The sequence below is a fragment of the Mustela putorius genome, unplaced genomic scaffold (genome assembly GCF_011764305.1).
Source record: "Mustela putorius furo isolate JIRA1106 unplaced genomic scaffold, ASM1176430v1.1 tig00000743_pilon_pilon_pilon, whole genome shotgun sequence".
Taxonomy (NCBI): domain Eukaryota; kingdom Metazoa; phylum Chordata; class Mammalia; order Carnivora; family Mustelidae; genus Mustela; species Mustela putorius.
The window spans coordinates 9590509-9610052 of NW_025421464.1; the positions used below are offsets into that span (position 1 = coordinate 9590509).

The 19544-nt window shown below is 42.0% G+C and overlaps 1 protein-coding gene across 1 annotated transcript in view; it reads left to right on the top strand.

The window, feature by feature from the left end:
* TOP1 (DNA topoisomerase I) overlaps positions 1-18176 on the top strand; it is a 97740-nt gene extending 79564 nt beyond the window's left edge. The window contains exons 14-21 of the mRNA XM_004746432.3: positions 7363-7506; positions 8271-8456; positions 9542-9610; positions 10155-10269; positions 11844-11971; positions 15120-15214; positions 15439-15588; positions 16879-18176. Of these exons, the coding sequence (XP_004746489.1) occupies positions 7363-7506; positions 8271-8456; positions 9542-9610; positions 10155-10269; positions 11844-11971; positions 15120-15214; positions 15439-15588; positions 16879-16981 (990 nt within the window). The 3' untranslated portion in view covers positions 16982-18176. The remainder of the gene's footprint in view (positions 1-7362; positions 7507-8270; positions 8457-9541; positions 9611-10154; positions 10270-11843; positions 11972-15119; positions 15215-15438; positions 15589-16878) is intronic.
* Positions 18177-19544: the final 1368 nt, after the last annotated feature.

Consider the following 19544-nt stretch of genomic DNA (forward strand, 5'->3'; position numbering starts at 1 on the left):
TGTCGGTCTGTTTGTGGGCTCTCCTGTTTATTTCTTCATCAGTGGCATGCTCTCCTACCTGCTCTAGCTTTACCAACTAGGACAGGTTTCCTTCATCTTACTCTTCAGAATTGTCTTGGCTGTTCTTGGCTCTCTGCTGTTTTGCATTCATTTTGTGATAAATTTGTCACGTTCTAATGAAGACTACTGAGATTTTTATTGTATTGAACTTATGGGGTTAATGGGGAAGTTTTGACAACATTGAGTCTTCCACTCTGTGAACGTGTTATACTTCTCCATTAATTCATGTCTTAAGAGTACACCGTCTAGGATTGCTTTATAATTTTCTCCATAGTTTTACATTATTCTTTTTTTTTTTTTAAGATTTTATTTATTTATTTGACAGAGATCACAAGTAGGAAGAGGCAGGCAGAGAGAGAGAGGGAGGCAGGCTCCCTTCTGAGCAGAGAGCCCTATGTGGGGCTCAATCCCAGGACCCTGGGATCATGACCTGAGCCTAAGGCAGAGGCTTTAACCCACTGAGCCACCCAGGCACCCCACTTTTACATATTCTTAAAACCTTTTTTTCTTAGAACCCTTAATTGTTTTTATGTTTATATTGAATGTGACTTTTTTTCTACTACATTTCTGTTACTATTAGAGTGGTAATGCTGTTGATTTTCTTAATATTTTGTATCTGACAACATTGCTGAACTCTTATTCTAGAAGTGTCCCTGTCTTTTGGATTTGCCACATAGACAAGTAAATTACCTATAAATCATTTCTAGTACTTATACCTCATACTTTTTTTTTTTTAAGGGAGGGAGAGATATAGGTGGGAAGAAGGGCAGAGGAAGAGGGAGAGAGAAAAATCTCAAGGAGTCTCCTCACTGAGCAAAGAGCCTGACATAGGACTTAGTCTCAGGAATCTGACGTTAATGACCTGAGCTGAAATTAAGAATTGGATGCTCAACCAACTGAGCCACCCAGGTGTCTCTATCTCATACTTCTTTTGTTGGAAGTATTACTTTTTATTTTAAATCCACAGTCATCCTTAAAACCCTAATCCTCTCTCCATTTAGCAGTTGTCAGAATGAGATATTTGTTTAATTTCTATATTAATACCTTCCCTCTAGGTTTGCTTTTCTTACTGAAATACACTGTTCAATACACTGTTCACTGTTTAGTGAGAATCTGTAGGTGGCAAATTCCCTTTGTTTCGCTGAAAAATTCATTTTCATCCTCATAATGTATCTTTTCTCTAATAAAGAGTGTATCTTTGGGCACCTGGGTGACTCAGTGGGTTAAACCTCTGCCTTTAGCTCAGGTCATGATCCTCAGGTCAGATCAGGGTCCTGGGATCAAGGCCCATGTCAGGCTCTCTGCTCAGCAGGGAGCCTGCTTCCCTTTCTCTCTGCCTGCCTCTCTACCTACTTGTGATCTCTCTGTCAAATCCATAAATAAAATCTTTAAAAAAAAAAGTTTATTTTTATTATTCTGTATCTCAATGTGGATATATATGTATAGATATTTAGACTATGAGTGAGATAACGAATGTATTTTAACCTGTAAACTTTCGACTGGGAGGTAGTTTTTGTCCATGTATCATTCCGTTTTGCTCTTTGCTCTCCACTTCTCCGCTCCTTCTCCTAGGAGTCTTCTAGCTCAGCTCAGCCCAGGCTGACACAAGTGCCCTTACTTTAGCTCTCCCCATCTTGCTTGGAGCACTTTCATTGCTATATGTTTGGAACAACTTAAGGATTAAAGCATGATTTCACTTGCCTGATCTGACCCAAAAGTCTACAAAGATAAGTATTTGTTATAGAGAGTAATGGGTAGTAATTGGTGGCTTTACTTCCTGGTGAACTTTAGGTCCAAAACATGGGAGACGACTGTCATGAGGCTTTGTTCTGTACCTTTCCGCTCAGCCTCCAGAGACTTCTCCTGTTCTAAGACTCTTCTGCTTGCTTTTCAGTCTATATTTTACTTACTCACTTCCCCCCATGTGATATTATTATACCATTGTACCCCATCTCTCCTCCATTAAGAAATTTAACTCAAGCATGATGTGACTTAGAGATTTTTGACAACTTAAAAAAAATTGGGTAGTCAAGGGTTTAAAAGGGGGGGGGCGCTTGGGTGGCTAAGTGGGTTAAAGCCTCTGCCTTCAGCTCAGGTCATGATCTTGGGGTCCTGGGATCGAGCCCTGCATCGGGCTCTCTGCTCAGCTGGGAGCCTGCTTCCTCCTCCTCTCTCTGCCTGCTTGTGATCTCTGTCAAATAAATAAAATAAATCTTTAAAAAGAAAAAAAGCTCAGCTGAAGTGTGTCCCTTTAATATCCCCCTTTCTGGCAACTTGGATTGGTCTACTTGGGAGTTGGAGCCGGGGTTATAGTACAAATAGCCTCACAGATGATTGAAAGGATCAGGACCTTTGAGAGCCATAGGAACGCATGCTCCAGATGAAGACTATCCTGAGCTCATTCACATTTTTCTGTGCTCATCCTGATTTGTTCTGCTTTGTTCAGATATCTTGCAGGTATTTCCATTCCCTTCCTTTTCCACTCTGTGCTGGTACCCACAGAATCTGAAATTGCAGGAAAATGGCAGAGCCAGCCTCTTGAAACCAGTAGTTTCAGCAAAGCTGATTCCAGATAAACCGTAGATCTAGAGGTTACAAAAGGACTGCTTGTTTAAGGTACTCAGTGCTAACTCCAACCCACTGCCAAGGTTGGAAACATTACCTAGTCTCATAACCTGTAAAGTAACCCTTAGTAAAAGTGAGGTTCTTCAACCAGTCTTAAATTTACAAACAAAATTTTTCTTTCTTTCTTTTTTTTTTCAAATGAAGAACAACAAACTTCAGAATCAGTTGTTGATGTTATACTGCATTCAATCCTATTAAAATATTCTTAGGGCAAAAGACCCATTTCTGCCTTTTCTCTCTTTAGAGCTTATAATTCTATGAGGTTTCCGAGATGTATATACCTACAACTTTTTATTAACCATCGGGGTGTTGAAGGGCTAGACTGAAGGAAAATGTACTTATAAAGCTTTATATGCTTGGGAAGCTCTTGATTTTGGTGTTTTATTAGAGAAAATAAGAGATATGCATATTAAAAAAAATCCTAACTGACTCCTTTTGTAAAATTCTAAAGTATAAACAGTAAAACACTAAAACTTCTAGATTATATCATGGGTAGAACATTATAAGACCTTGGTGTAGATTTCCTAGGACACAAAATAAACACTTATGATAAAAAAAAAATTTGACAGAGTGGACTTCATTAAAATTAAAAAACTTAGGTTTAACAGAGGACACTGTTAAACACAGACTCGGATAGAATATTAGCAGCATGTGTATTTGACAGAAAATTTGTATCCAGAATACACAAAGAATTCTGTAACTCAATAATAAAAGACAAACATCCCCCATAAAAAAGCGAGAGATTTGAATAGATATTTACAAAATAGAGGAATGGCCAATAAATTAAGCACGTGAAGGAGTTCTCAATATCATTAATTATCAGTGGAATGCAGAATTAAACCACAGTGAGATACTAATTCCAGTTCTAGGTATTTTTGCCCCAAATCAAATTGAAAATTTAGGCCCACAAAAAGACATGTACAAGAATGCTTATAGCGGTACTGTATTTGTGCAGGTCTCAAACTGGAACATTATAGGGGTCCATCAACAGAAAAAACACATGGTCTTGTCAGAGACATTAGGGTCAGTTACAGATTACACTGTATATACCAGCAGTTGAAAGCATTGAATATTGATAAATGCAGCAACATGGATGACTTTTTTTTTTTTTTTTTTTAAGATTTTATTTCAGAGAGAGTGCTGGGGGAGGGGCAGTGGGTGAGGGAGAGCAAGAATCTCAAGCAGACTGCACTGAGTGTGGAGCCCGACATAGGGCTAAGTCTCACAACAGTGAGATCATGACCTGAACCTAAATCAAGAGTCGGACACCCAACTAACTGAGCCACCCAGGAACCCCAACATGGATGAATCTAAAAACTATGTTGAGAAACCCAGACACACGAGTCTATACTGTATGATTCCATTTATATAATACTCTAAATTAGGCAAAACCAATCCATGATGGTAGAAATCAGATTAAAGGACCAGTGGTTGTTTAGTTGGTGATTAACTGGGAAGGGACATGAGGGAACTTTCTCAAATGATAGAAAATACTCTTGATGGGGTGTGGGTTACATGGGTTATAAATTGTCAAAACTGGGACGCCTGGGTGGCTCAGTTGGTTAAGCAGCTGCCTTCAGCTCAGGTCATGATCCCAGCGTCCTGGGATCGAGTCCCATATCGGGCTCCTTGCTTGGCAGGGAGCCTGCTTCCCCCTCTGCCTCTGCCTGCCACTCTGTCTGCCTGTGCTCACTCTCGCTCCTTTCTCTCTGACAAATAAATAAATAAAATCTTTAAAAAAAATTGTCAAAATTGGTCAAACTATACAGTTAAATCTGTATGGCATAATCTTTTTTTAAAAGATTTATTCAGAATGGAATAGTGGAATAAAATGCACTGCTTATATCTGGAAAAGAATTTAAATACCTCTGTGTATCAGCAATAAAAAGACAAACTTTTTTTAAATGGGCATGTATGAAAAGCTAGTTGGATTTTCTCTTTGAACATGGTATTAATATATATGGTCAGTTTGTGGAGTCTTTTGTTTAAAGACTGAAGTAATAGATGTTTGGAGTTCAGAATGCCAGTCACCCTTCTTTGGTGTTCTACAGAATGGCAAACTCATAGGGATCACCAACTATGTGAAAAGAACCACTTAAGGGACGTCTGACTGACTCAGTCAGTGGAGCTTGTGACTTGATCTCAGGGTTTTAAGTTCGAGCCCAGCATTAGGTGTAGAGATTACTTTAAAAAAAAAAAAAAAGCAATAAAAGAAGATAAAAGCCACTTAAGAATATTGGCAAATGTCATCATTCCCCAAGACAGATCTCTGAGAGAGGGTTAGAGAATGGGATTTAGTTCATCTCCCAGTTTGTATCCTGAATCCAGATCCTCACCACATTTACCCACTGTGCTTAATGAGTAAGCAGTTACATTGGAAACAGAAAATACGGTAAGCCCACCAGTTGAAAGAAAAAAAAAAATCACCCAAAGAATATCCTGTATAACTAAATCAAATTAGATTCTTACCCAAACAGAAGTTTGACTGGCTAGGAGAGGATGAGAGGGACTTAAAGGCAGTCCCTCTATAGCAGTCTCCTTGTTTTACTGAGATGGTTTTGATGACGGCCTTGTCTGGAAGACCAGAATGGGTATTTCTATCTTCTAGTAGTCTAAGAAAACTTGTTCAGGTGCATTTAACTGTCTGGATTCTGTTTTGAGAAACTGAAGGCAGCAGGGGTAGGTATGCTTCCTGGAGGCCAGACTTCCCCTAGACCTAGACAAGGTGGCTTCTACCCCTACCCTCTTCTCTGTGTCTTTATTTGAAAGAATCCTGGATCCTTGTGTCAAGAGCCCAGCCAGCCTATAAAAGAAAAGTTGGTCTTGTGGTATCCTCTGTGAATGACTTACTTGTTGGGTTTTCCTAAAACTTGTTCTAGTGGCATGACTAAGGAATTGTGCAAATGTGAACCTACAGGACTTAGAAGACTTGGAGTCAGGTTTTGGTAGCCCTATGTGCTTTAGAGTGATGGCCAAGAGCCTACTCCTGAGCTGGAGACTGTACTATTGAAGATTAGTTCTTGTCTAGTTGTATGTGTATGTGTGTGTGAGAGAGAGACATGATTGTCATGGAAATTTATTATTGACTTACACATGAGGACAGCTGGTATCACACCTTTTCCTTCACCCTCTTAAATGTCAGTATGTACTTAGAAAAATCAGTGAGAAATTTTCAGCTTTCCATTGTCAGGAAATAGAAGTTAGATATTTCTTCTTAGATGTTGTATCACCAACTGCTAAATCGCCCACTCACAACAAGTAGTTATTGAACCTCTTGTTTTGTAGCTAAACAAGTACATACGACGTGGCCACACACAGTTGTAGGAGAGTGCTGATGAATTCTTAGCACACCTGGGTAAGCTTGCATTTCTGAGCGTTGTTAGAGCTAGAAGGAGAAGTTATTTCTTGCTGTCACATAGCCCACTTTTCTGCATGCCCAGAAGACTAGATACCTTGACCACAGTTCTTACGCTTCAAGAACCCCATGTCCCATGTCCCATGTCAGGTGGGAACTAGGCATTTGTCATTAGAAATCACTACCCCTTTTTCTTGTTGTGGTTATGGATATTAAGACCTGAGATTCTTGGGTTCTTAAATTCCATCCCTTTATTCATGTCAGGCCTTAGAATACTCTCTGTCCCTCTTGGGATTTAATGTTTTTTGGGTTGTTTTTTTTTTTTTTTTTGAATATTGTATTTATTTATTTGACAGAGGGAGACACAGCAAGAGAAGGAACACAAGCAGGAGAAGTGGGAGAGGGAGAAGCAGGCTCCCCGCTGAGCAGGGAGCTGCATGTAGGGCTCAGTCCTAGGACGCTGGGATCATGACCCAAGCTGAAGGCAGAAGCTTAACAACTGAGCCACCCAAGCACCCCAAGTTTTTTTGTTTTTTTTTGTTTATTTTCCTTTTCTTATCTTTCACACTTGACATTATCAGTCCTTGCTTATGAATGTTTCCATTCAGCATGGTAGCAGAAATAATCATCTGTCACTATTGATTAGATTCAGTCTTTTCACACCCTTCTAAAAAAACTTGATCGGCATTAGAGTCGAGTTTTAAACCTTGTACCAAAAACACTAATGTTTAAAAAAACAAAAACAAACAAAAAAAAACTTCCACTCAATCTAATAAAGAATACCTAAATGCAAAAGTTAGAAAATGGTGAATAATTACCACTGTTCCTGGAAGTCTTTGTGTTCTTAGTAATTCTGTGTTGTCATCTTCGGTTCAGCTTTCCTTGACAGTCCATCAGACTAAATGGTCATGTTAGATTTAATGAAATTCAGTCCCAGCAGAAAACTGCTGTTGGGTCTTAGACTCTGCAGCAGAGTGGTGATACTGATAGGGGAATGGGAATGTTTCTACCCTTTGTATTGACAGAAGTCAGTTTTTAGGACATGCCATGGAGGCTTTTCCCAAGAACATAAACATTTTACAGAATGAAAGTTAGAAGCTTTCTTAGCAGTTAGGAGCCAGCTGGGCTTGACAGTGGAATGGGACAGCCTGCGTTCCCAGCAGGTTAGATGCTCTACAGTTTCTCTTCAGTACTCTTCTTTTTCTGCCTTGCTTAAGCTCAGGTTCCTTCTCTTTGGTTCAGAGCTCTGAACTTGGATATTCAAAGTGTGTTTTTCCTCTGTCATCCCTAAACAATCCACATTTGGAGTTGGGTCTTTGCAGGGTGAGAAAGACTGGCAGAAATATGAGACTGCTCGGCGACTAAAGAAGTGCGTGGACAAGATCCGGAACCAATATCGAGAAGACTGGAAATCCAAAGAGATGAAAGTCCGGCAGAGAGCTGTAGCTCTGTACTTCATCGACAAGGTGAGTGTCCTCCTGTCCAGTTACCTAATATGTTCAGCTTGTCAAAGATGCGGGGGTTGTTCACTCCTCCAGGCCTTGTGTTAGACATTTTCAAACTCTTTTTGACTAGAAGCCACCAAAAAAATTCTGTTTTTACATCACGACCCAACACACATAAATAGATTTGTATTTGTGTGTAACTGAAACAAAAGTTGCACAAAACAATGTTTAGCCTTTCTATGAGTGGTGAATTCTGACATTTTAAATTCTGTTTATTGTTTTTTAATGAAGGATGGTTATAACCCTTAAAATTGGTTAAACAATGCATTAATGTATCACAACTACAGTTTGAAGGACCATTCTCTAGCAGAGATCAGTTTGTCAGTACTTTTTTGAAGATTTGGGTTTTTTCCCAGTTTTGTACTGCCGAGCACAAAGAGACTCTTGAGTTTGATTACCCAGAATAGGAATACTCCTTCATGTGCTGCTTTATTTAAAACAAAAACGAAAACAAAACAAAGAAACCTTCCTTTCCTCCATCCCCATTGGAGAGAACAGAGTAAAGAGAAACTTGATTTTCTGAGAAAGGATAATATCACTATGATTCTCCATATTTCATTTTATAGAGGAAGAAGCAACGGTCTAGAATCCAGAATTCCCATGCCTTGCAGACGTTGCTCTTTTTCTCCAAAGAGAGCTTGGAGACTTCTGATTTGGGTTTCCTAGAGACCCAAGAGATACAAGTTTTTTCATTTGTTCTCATTTTTCCCTCTAACCCTGGACAGCTTGCTCTGAGAGCAGGCAATGAGAAGGAGGAAGGAGAAACAGCGGACACTGTAGGTTGCTGCTCGCTTCGTGTGGAGCATATCAATCTGCACCCAGAGTTGGATGGTCAGGAATACGTGGTTGAATTTGACTTCCTTGGAAAGGATTCAATCAGATATTACAACAAAGTCCCTGTTGAGAAACGAGTAAGTTACTGTGGCCTGTGCTTTCTGGCCTTTTTTCCTTCCATTCATTCATTCATTCATTCATTCATTCAGGAAGCATTTCTTCAGTGCTTTTTTGTATGCTCTTCACTTCACTGGCCACTAGGAAAATGGTTTTGAAAGGGGAGAGGTGTTGGTGGGTGTCTGTGGTACCTCTTTTTACCTCCCTCACTAGCCCCCTGTGCTACACCTTCCTGGAGATGGGGGGCCATATTCTATAGTAATACTCAATAGAGCATGCTGTAGAGAGTTGGCCCTCATGGCAAACTTCAGTTTAAGATTTAACTCACCTTATTGTAATGATGCAGCCACGTTTCAGTACCCCCTGGTCAAGTTGCACATCTGTCATGTTTGTAGCTTTACTTCAACCCCTCCCCACCTCTTGACTGAGCAGAACAGTATTCCTTTAGTCCCCAAATCTCTGAGCCTAGGGCCGAAGAGGGCGCTGCAGCTTCATGTTTTCCCCCAAGTATTGGACTTGAACCAGAGATTAGCAGGGTGCTGGGCCTCCATAATCCAGCCCTTTAACAGTCTGATGTTTAGTCAGTCAGTCAGGCTCTGCTGGCTGTGGCAGTGGTCCATACTAAACAAGGTTAAAGACATGACAACTAAATATAATACCTCACCTTAGATTGGGTTCCATCCTGGGGAGGTAGAGTACATCATTAGGTAACTGACCGAATTGGAATAGGAACAATAGATTATAGTGTATATGCATGTAAATTGATGACGCTAATACATACTGTGCACATGGAAGGGAGTATCTCTAGCCTTAGAAATTTTTAGGAAATACATGGAGCTATTGAGGGGTAAAGGGCTTTATATACTACAAGTACCCATAAATGGTTCGAAAGAAATAGTTAGGTGCATACACACACATGTAGAGAGGAGTGAGGCAAATGTGTACTGTGCAGATGGTGAATGATGTGTAAAATGTTAATGGTTGTTGAATCTGGTAAAAGATGTGGATGTGCCTTGGGCTTTTTTATTTTCCAAGTTTTTGTAAGCCTGCAGTTATTTCCAGACTAAAAGCTTTTTCAATAACAGGTCCTACTTATTTCTTTTAGGTTTTTAAGAACTTACAGCTATTTATGGAGAACAAACAGCCTGAGGATGATCTTTTTGATAGACTCAATGTGAGTGGACAGAGTGCAGTGGGTTAAAGGAGGGGCCCAGCCAGAGCCTCACTACCAGCTCCTACAGGAGAGGTTTGCCTGGGGGTGACAGTGACTCTACCTTCAGTCAATCCTGTGGCATCCTATACACTCTTCCTCCTGTAGGCACACAGTGAATCCATGGGCAAAGCCCTGAGACAGGTGGACAAACCCTGCCTTTTATTCTCTTCTGGCTCTTGCAGTCTTCTCTTGGCTGGATGCTCAGCCATCTCGGGTGGAGACTAAAGGCCTATTTCTGATAGCTTCTCAGGGAAAATCTTAATAGGGAAGGATAACTTTGTTTTATTGGCCTGCTTAAGATTAAAGTACTTGATAGAGAGGTATCCTGCAAACCTATATTTTGGAATTCTTTTCTCTCTCTCTCATGACTTCCCACTGGCAGGGCCATAAACTTGGCAAAATTGAGATTACACTGGCATAAATGTCCTAGAGCTTGCCAGAAGGGGCGGAGTGGTATGGCTTTTGCGTAAATCCCAATATCCTCTTTGTGCTTTGTCTCCTCCAGACTGGTATTCTAAATAAACATCTTCAGGATCTCATGGAGGGCTTGACAGCCAAGGTATTCCGTACATACAATGCCTCCATCACGCTACAGCAGCAGCTAAAGGAACTCACAGCTCGTAAGTATTGCTTGACCAGATGGGCCTGCACCCTTCCTGGTAGGTCTGCTGCCCTTGCTCAGCTAAGTCCTAGATCCATTCTGCTTTTTCTCCTTAACTTTATGACTAGAAACTTTTCCTTCTACAGCTCTAATAGCGAGCCAAGGCTTAGTTGTATAAACATAAAATCAGTGCAGTTTTCCCCTTCCTACCCCAACTTCAAGATTAATTTTCATGGAATGCTGACAGGAGGTTTCTGTCTGCTCTGAAAATGCCTGCATTTGATGTTTTATATGTATGTTACTTGAAAACTCACAGGGTGCTGTGATGTTTGATTAAATTGGAGAGAATAAGGTTATCATGGTTTGTTTGGTTTTTTTTTAAGATTTTATTTATTTATTTGACACAGAAAGAGATCACAAGTAGGCAGAGAGGCAGGCAGAGAGAGAGAGAGAGAGAGGAGGAAGCAGGCTTCCTGCTGAGCTGAGAGCCCGGTGGGGGGCTCGATCCCAGGACCCTGAGATCATGACCTGAGCCGAAGGCAGAGGCCTAACCCACTGAGCCACCCAGGCGCCCCTCATTGTTATTTTTTTAAAATAGCACATCCGGGGCGCCTGGGTGGCTCAGTGGGTTAAAGTCTCTGTCTTCAGCTCAGGTCATGATCCCAGGGTCCTGGGATGGAGCCCTGCATCGGGCACTCTGTTTAGCAGGGAGCCTGCTTCCCCACCCCCGCAACCCCGACTGCCTATCTGTCTGCTTGTGATCTCTGACTGTCAAATAAATAAAATCTTAAAAATAAATAAATAAATAAATAAAATAAAATAGCACATCCATGGGGTGCCTAGGTGGCTCACTGGGTTAATAAGCCTCTGCCTTTGGCTCAGGTCAGGGTCTTAGGGTCCTGAGATTCAGCCCAGTATCGGGCTCTCTGCTTAGCAGGGAGCCTGCTTCCTCCTCTCACTTTCTGTCTGCCTTTCTGCCTACTTGTTATCTATTTAAAAAGTAAAATAGCACATCCTTCCCCTGAGGTTACTGTCATTTTCCCCCTTAAGATAGTAGGCAGTATTCTCCTAAAAACTAAGTGCAGAAGACACAACCAAGATCCATAAGCTTTCTTTCCTAGAGCCCAGTCACTGCTAAATTCCCCTGTCCTCTGTAAGTATGTCAGATGCCTTAGAATATGAGTTGGAAAATCCAAAGGTGTTTGAGAGCGGGAGAAAGGATGCCATGTGACATTAAGTAAAATATTCCTCATGCTTTTAAGTTTTCTTTGTAAAATAGGTAACTGCTTTGTGATTTTAAAATGTAAAGTTTGTGATCCTTTTGTCTTACTCTCCTCTACAGACCCTTTCTGTCCCTTTTCTGTTCACGTTTTCTTCAGGGTATATTGGGTGGCTAGGTGGGGGAGGCAGCCTTTGAGACAAATGGAAATTGACTCTTGACTCCTGGGTTTTGACTTTGTGTCTTGGGAGAACTTGATCATGAGAGCGAGATGAGGGCTGGCAAAGTCATGAGGAAGAAGAGCTGGGGAAGCATGTTGTGTGTTCTCGTGTATGCATACTGACTCTTTTACCCTCCTGTTTCTTTCTTCACAGCTGATGAGAACATCCCAGCAAAGATCCTGTCGTACAACCGTGCCAACCGAGCTGTTGCAATTCTTTGTAACCATCAGAGGGCACCACCCAAAACTTTTGAGAAGTCAATGATGAACTTGCAGTCTAAGGTACTGTAGGTCTGGATGGAGGGGTAGCAAAATTACAGGAACCCCATCTGCTGTGGATAGATAGTCTGCAAATAGGAGGCCTTCTGGGCTGGGATATGAGGCCAGTTCTAGGTCTGTTCTGAAAGAGGTCCATGCTAAGGATAAACAAATGGAAATATACTAGGAGTTACCCCTGATCAAGATACTGAGTATCAGGTACCCAGTTTAGGACGTCTCCATTCTGCAAACAGAAATCCTGCAATGGCCACTTCCTGTTTTGAAAACCTAAGTTTGATGTACCTTTGAAATACTACTAATCATTGTCTTTACTATAAATGAAGGTAAGGGATATAGAGAGAGTCTTTACACTTCCTTGCTGTGGCCCAGAAAGACAACTATTTCCAAATTAGATTGTTTCAAATTGAAAAGATGATGAAACAGTGATCTTTAATTGCCCCCTTATCCTAGCACAACTATTTTTATTTTTACACATTCCACATGAATCATATTTTTATGTAGCTCATCATCAAACATCTGTTGAATACTGGCTTTGTGCCAGACTTGCTGCCCTAGAGGGAGAGACTGACATGCAAACAAGTAGATGCTGTTCCTCCTTCGTGTGCCTCTCCTCCCTATGATTCTGCCTGGTAATGTGCTTGTAAGCTACAAGGCACTAAACATTGGGTGGTTGGCATTTCTGTGTTAGCAATGGCTACATAACTAACCTGTTCTAGTGCCCTCACTCACAAGAGAATTTGCAATATTTCACTCTAGAGCAGACACACAGGGTTACAAAGGACCAATTATCTTGAAATAAACTTACCAAATAAATTTCAATGTCTGTGATGTGCTCCCTTATTAAGATCTTAAGGTGGGTCTGATAATGACTACAAATTTCAAGCATAGTAATGAATGTGTAAATGATACTTCAAGGTTTCTGCCACAGTTACAATGCTAGGGAGATAACCATGCATACGTTGGTGGTGAAGTCCTAGGGATTACTGGTGTTACTATGGTTTGTTGCCCACACTGATAATTGAAGAAGAAATGGTGAGTTTCAGATAGAGGTTGGTGAATTTAGAGATGCAATTCTTTTCTGTCCACATTCACAGAATTCTGTACAAGGACAAATGGAGTTTAAAATGGCCACTATAGGGGCACCTGGGTGGCTCAGTTGTTAAGCATCTGCCTTTAGCTCAGGTCATGATCCCAGCGTCTTGGGATCGAGCTCCACATGGGGCTCCCTGCTCAGCGGGAAGCCTGCTTCTCGATCTCCCACTCCCCCTGCTTGTGTTCCCTCTCTCACTGTGTCTTCTATCAAATAAATAAATAAAATCTTTAAAAAAAAATGGCTACTATACAGTGAGGCTACATACACATTTTCAGGTCCACCATATTTTTCCTTCTACTGAAATTTCTTCTAAGATAAATACCCAGTAGTAGTAGTACATCTGGATCAGAAAATATCCACAACATACAGTTGATCCTACAGGAGCCATCTGGTTTTCCTGAAGGGATGCACATGTGCAGAGTAAATTAATATACATCCCTAGACCTCTCAGAGCCTTAGACCATGTGGTTGGCAGGCCAGGAACCCTATAGACCACCCTTCCTAGCAGCTCTCATTTGCTGCCACTCTTTTAAATGATCATCTGGTATCATTTACTCTCCCTGTGTTATTATTCCAAGCCAGAAATGTAAAGCATGAATATTCAGGTGCTGTTTACCCAATTCAGGCTACCCCTCCCTAGAGCATGAGGAGTTATTTTGTCGATCTTACTCTGGAACCACTGTTTGGGCAGCCTAGGCTGCCTGCCAGACGAGCCCTCCAAGCCCAGGAACCCTCTCCTGTGTGCCCACAAAGCAAACACACGCCCCTGTTTGCCAAGTGAATCAATGGAGTCTTTGATGCTTTGAGAGAATTTGAAACAGCCTGCCAGTTTAGCATCCACAGAAATGGTTAAAAGATTGTGGTCAGTTACATTTCTAGCCTGAGAAGAATCTGGCTAGTGGTGTCTGTGATGCTTTTGTGTACAGAATCCGTTCCTTAAGCTTGACTTTGGACAACATAGATGTTGGAAATAAGCCATTTATAGTAAAATGCATTTAATGATTCTCTCACAATGGTGGCCTCTGTTTCTAGTCTTAGGCTGTCTGTGTATACCTAACAGACAATTCTAGGCTGAGAGTAACAGCCCAGTGTGTGTTGAATCAGGCAAATATTTATTTACTCTTCAGAGGTTCCCTTGACCTCGCAGGTTAGCAAGGCAGTAGCACGTCTGAGCTGCCCCCAGCAGCATGAGCTGAGTAGTTCAGGCTCTGGTTTATGGTGGTGTCTACTGCTGTCCTTAAGAAGGAACCGAGAACTTGGGTTTTCCAGAGGTATTTCAAGGGTTCTGTAAGCAAGAAAGACTGAAATTGTCCTTGTTTTCTTCCGTTATAGAAAGTGCTCCATAGCTAAAAATGTTTTCAGACCTCTTTCTGAGTGACAACTACAGTTTCCTTGCCATCTCGGCTCTCTCTTCTTTTAAAAACAGAATGCCAAAGCCAAGCCATGCTGTGTATAGGTTTGAACAGACTGGCTGAGCTATTTGCTTCCTGGGTATTTCAGTTGCCATTTTTAAGTCCCTTGGGTATTCCCTTCAGTGCATCCTTTTTTCTTGAGAAGCTCTCAGCTCCTTACCAGAATACTGGGAGAATCTGAGGAATGAGCTGGGTTCGGCAGGTGCGAGGATCCTGTTTCCGCTTCAAAAAGAGTTATCTCCTGTAGTATTCTTAGAATGGAAGCCACAGCCTGCCCTAGCACAGGATATCGACCTCCCCGGTGTCTAAAGCTAGGAGTGAAAGATTAGCACATGCCCAGTCCCGGCACCTTCCTTAACCTGAGCTTCTGGATTAAGGAGGGCCTGGGTCACTGCCTATACTTATTTCTTCACTTACTTCTTGAAGGGTCAGTGAAGAACATAAATGGCCACATAGCAGTCGAATTCAGCAGTCACTGTACATGTATTCTGTGCCTTAAGAAATCACCGCTGAGGGTTGTTACCTGGCACACCATTGACAGCCTGCCTACCTAGTGGAGACAACTTGTAGGTTTCATCTCGGGTGGAACCTGTCTTTTTTCATTTGGGGCTGATTTTCTTAAACCTTCATGTTCTTCTTTGTTTAGATTGATGCCAAGAAGGAACAGTTAGCAGATGCCCGGAGAGACTTGAAAAGTGCTAAGGCAGACGCCAAGGTCCTGAAGGATGCAAAGACCAAGAAGTATGTACCTGGTATTGTGCAGAGCTGGGGCTTGGTCAACAGAACGATGGGGACAATATCAGGCCCCCAGGGCCCCAACCTTTTTAGGGTTTCCGAGTGGAATCTGTTGGAAATCTCTGTATTTAGGGTTTTCCTGCTTTTGCTGCCCCTCAATGGCAGGGTGGGGTCGTAGTGTTCTTCTCCAGAGGCTAGGCCTGGTGGTTGAATGACTTCTATTCTTCCAGGGTGGTAGAGTCAAAGAAGAAGGCTGTGCAGAGACTGGAGGAGCAATTAATGAAGCTTGAAGTTCAGGCCACAGACCGAGAAGAGAATAAACAAATTGCTTTGGGAACCTCCAAGCTCAATTATCTGGACCCGAGGATCACAGTGGCTTGGTAAGTACTGAGCCCTTCCTGAGTTCCTGCTGCTGGCTTGAAAAGGGTAACGGGGTGGTGGAGGGAGAGGAAGGGGGTTCAAGAGCATTGTAGGCCTTCACACACCATTCCTGCACTTCACACTTGAAGTACTTGGGGAAACCCCTGCCTTTCGACTATGCATACTACAAATGCACTAGAACATCCTAATGGCTCTAAGTGGTCAATAATATTGCTATACTGCCTTGGAATGTATTTGTGTCTGTTTTTAAAAGCCAGTTGCAGCCCCTACCTTTATGGAACTTGAGGACAAGAATAGGAATTCTTAGCCTTCATTAAAGGAAAACTAAAAGAGCCAGTCTGTCTACACTTGAACAAAACTTTTCAATAAATTTTTTTTTTTTACAAGTGAAGGCAGAAAGAAACAAGCAGAAAAAAACAAAAATGAGAATATAGATCTCAGCAACCTACAGAAAGAGAGGAAGCTTATAACAAAGGCAGATATATTCTCTATTATTTGTATCCCTTCTTACCCACACAGTCAGAAAATGACATCCAAAATAACTGGCTTTTATTTTTTTAAAGATGCTTATTGAATTGTTCTAAGCTTAGGTGGAAGAATCCATCTCTGTGCTCCTCTGGGCCAGGGGTTCCGCCCAGCTGTTGCACCCTTTTTGCTCTTTTTGCCCTGTTGGATGCTAGAGGTTCGGTTAGCTTGAGGGACAGTATACGCAGTGGTTAAGAGCATGGACTCAAGCCAGACAGCTTGGGTTCGGTTTTCAGCTCTATGCTCCCAGCTGCATGAGGATGTAAGCAAATTACTGAATTATCTCTCTCAGTTCTTTTCTTTTTTCTCTTTCTTTCTTTCTTTCCTTTCTCTTTCTCTCTCTCTATCTCTCTCTCTCTTTCTTTCTTTGACAGAGAGTACAAGCAGGGAGAACAGCAGGGAAAGGGAGAAGCAGGCTACCTGCTGAGCAAGGAGCCCGATGCGGGACTCAATCCCAGGACCCTGAGATCATGACCTGAGCCAAAGGCAGACGCTCTACCGACTGAGCCACCCAGGCGCCCTTTCTTAGTTTTTTCACATGCACCTTTTTGATTAGGACATCTGTAGTAGCAAGTAGCATCTACCTTAGAGGTCACTGTCATGATTTAAATGAGCTCATGATGCTCTTCGAACATGTCCGGCACACTTCTTAAAATTCATTCTCCCCAGATGGGATGAAGAAGGAGGTACATTCAAACCCCTACCCTGGGTCTGGGCTGTTGCTTGCTGAGACACTAATCCCTCTCTTTCTCCTTTGTGTGCAGGTGCAAGAAGTGGGGGGTCCCAATTGAGAAAATTTACAACAAAACCCAGCGGGAGAAGTTTGCTTGGGCTATCGACATGGCCGATGAGGACTACGAGTTCTAGCCAGTCTTGAGGGGCAGAGTTCTGTGAAAAGGAACAGCATGGTTTGGGGAAGATGGATAAACTGTGAGCCTTGCGTACCCTCACACCTGAGGGAGAGAGGCAGCAAGTCTTAACAAACCAACATCTTTGAGAAAAGATAAACCTGGAGCTATTATAAGGAAGAGCTGAGCCAGTTGTCCTATGGACAACTTATTTAAAAATATTTCAGATATCAAAATTCTAGCTGTATGATTTGTTTTGAATTTTGTTTTTATTTTCAAGAGAGCAAGTGGATGGGAATTTGTCAGAGTTCTGCCAGGCAAATTCACTGTTTCACTGAAGCATTTGGATTCTCTTAGCTACTGTATACGAAGTCCGATTATATTGGTGCGTTTTTACAGTTAGGGTTTTGCAATAACTTCTATATTTTAATAGAAATGAATTCCTAAACTCCCTCCCTTTTCCCCCATTTCAGGAATTTAAAATTAAGTAGAACAAAAACCCAGCGCACCTGTTAGTGAGAATTGTCACTATCTATTGTCATGGGAATCAATTTTCATTAAACTTGAAGCAGTCGTGACATCGGCAGTGTTTTGGTTCAGACACCTGTTCACAGAAAAGCATGATGGGAAAATATTTCCTGACTTGAGTGTTCCTTTTTAAATGTGAATTTTTATTTCTTTTTAATTATTTTAAAATATTTAAACCTTTTTCTTGATCTTAAAGATCGTGTAGATTGGGGTCGGGGAGGGATGAGGGGTTGAGTGAGTCTAAGGATAATGAAATAATCAGTGACTGAAACCATTTTCCCATCATCCTTTGTTTTGAGCATTCTCTGTACCCTTCAGATATCCATCTTTTTCATTTTAAAGCCAGTCTTTCACTTGAAAGATTTTATTGTGTAAAAAGTTCCACAAGTCAATAATTTAGAGGAAAATGAGTATTTGGTCCAAAAAAGGAAAAATAATCAAGAATTTAGGGCTTTTATTTTTTTCTTTTGTAATTGTGTAAAAAATGGAAAAAAAAAACATAAAAAGCAGAATTTTAATGTGAAGACATTTTTTGCTATAATCATTAGTTTTAGAGGCATTGTTAGTTTAGTGTGTGTGCAGAGTCCATTTCCCACATCTTTCCTCAAGTATCTTCTATTTTTATCATGAATCCCTTTTAATCAACTGTAGGTTATTTAAAATAAATTCCTACAACTTAACGGAAACCTAGTGTCTGCCTCTTTGTTAGCCAGGTTCCCAGCCTAACTGGGGCTACAGGACTGGGACTCCATGTGGGATGTGGTCTCACTGCTCAGCTCAGTAAGGGTGGCTCCCTCCCTCCCCAGGAGCTGGGGCTAGGTTGGGCCTGGAAGGGGCTGCACCTATCCTGTGCTGTGGTTGTGGGGAGGGGAGCCCAAGTCCACATCCTTCAATAAAAGCAAGCCCAGGAAGTGAAGGATGGTATAGGAAATCTATAAGAACAGGTGGGGTACAACAACTATTTGGAGCCTAGGATAGATAGTATGTATTGAGCCAAGATGTAATGAATGTATTTGGGAGGCAGACCTGCTGCTTTCTATATGTGCTGGCCACAAGCATCAGGGACCTTGTCTGGGTTTGCTTGTGTGGCTAAACTTGCAGTCAGGATGGCAGGAATTAAGGGTACCAAGCCAGTTTTAATCCAGTACTCAGTGGATCCCAGAGGCCCAAATGTAGACTCCCTATGTTAATTGGTTAATTACTCCCCAGGGCTCCTGTCCCCATGTTGGTAGGGTCCCTACAAAAATGGTTCAGGAAGAAGGATGAGTTAATCCTGGCCAAACAGAGCAGGGGGCAGGAAGGCCAGTGGTCAGAATTGGTCACTTAGCCCTACACCCTCTGGCTTGCTAGCATGTACCAGGTATATTCTGGGAGGAGAGCCATCTCCTTGACAGTCTCAACTCCCTGGGACCAAGGGCTGGGCTGGTGTTGGCCCACTGAAGAGAACCCTGGAAGATCCTTCTTGGCAGTCTGCATTTCACTGGCCAGTGAGGGAGGGAGCATTCGCACCAGGGAAAAAAGGAGGTTAAGTGGCCATCAGTGCTTTGGAGCTGATGACAGCCAAGTTTTGTAAATTCTGTGGTGTTGAGGTAGCTCCACCACTGAACATAAAGAATGGCAACACAGAGGCTCATGAGATAATCAATACACTTCATGGTTGAGGGGTGGGTGATAAGAATTTGGACCTGGGTTTGGGACTTGAGCAGGACTGTCCAAAACCAGGGGACAAACCTTGGTCCAGAACTAGAAATTAGGGACAGGAGTTCCTGCATGCATAAGATTTTACTGATGAGGATAAACTCGAGCCTACCTTTCCCAGTAGGGATCGTCCTACAAGTCCTCTGAGGGCAGGTGCACAGCATCTAGATCTGGTCAAGAGCAATTGTGAAGGGCACCCTTGGTGGTAGCATGCTTGGGAGAGCAAACCAGAGGATGGAAGCTGACCTGGCCAGTGGGGATGAGGGAAGGGGTTGGACATGTAGGTGAGGGCCAGATGGGACAGGCCCTGAAAAATGCTTGAGTCCGGAGTTGGGAGAAGACCCACCCCCTCGCTT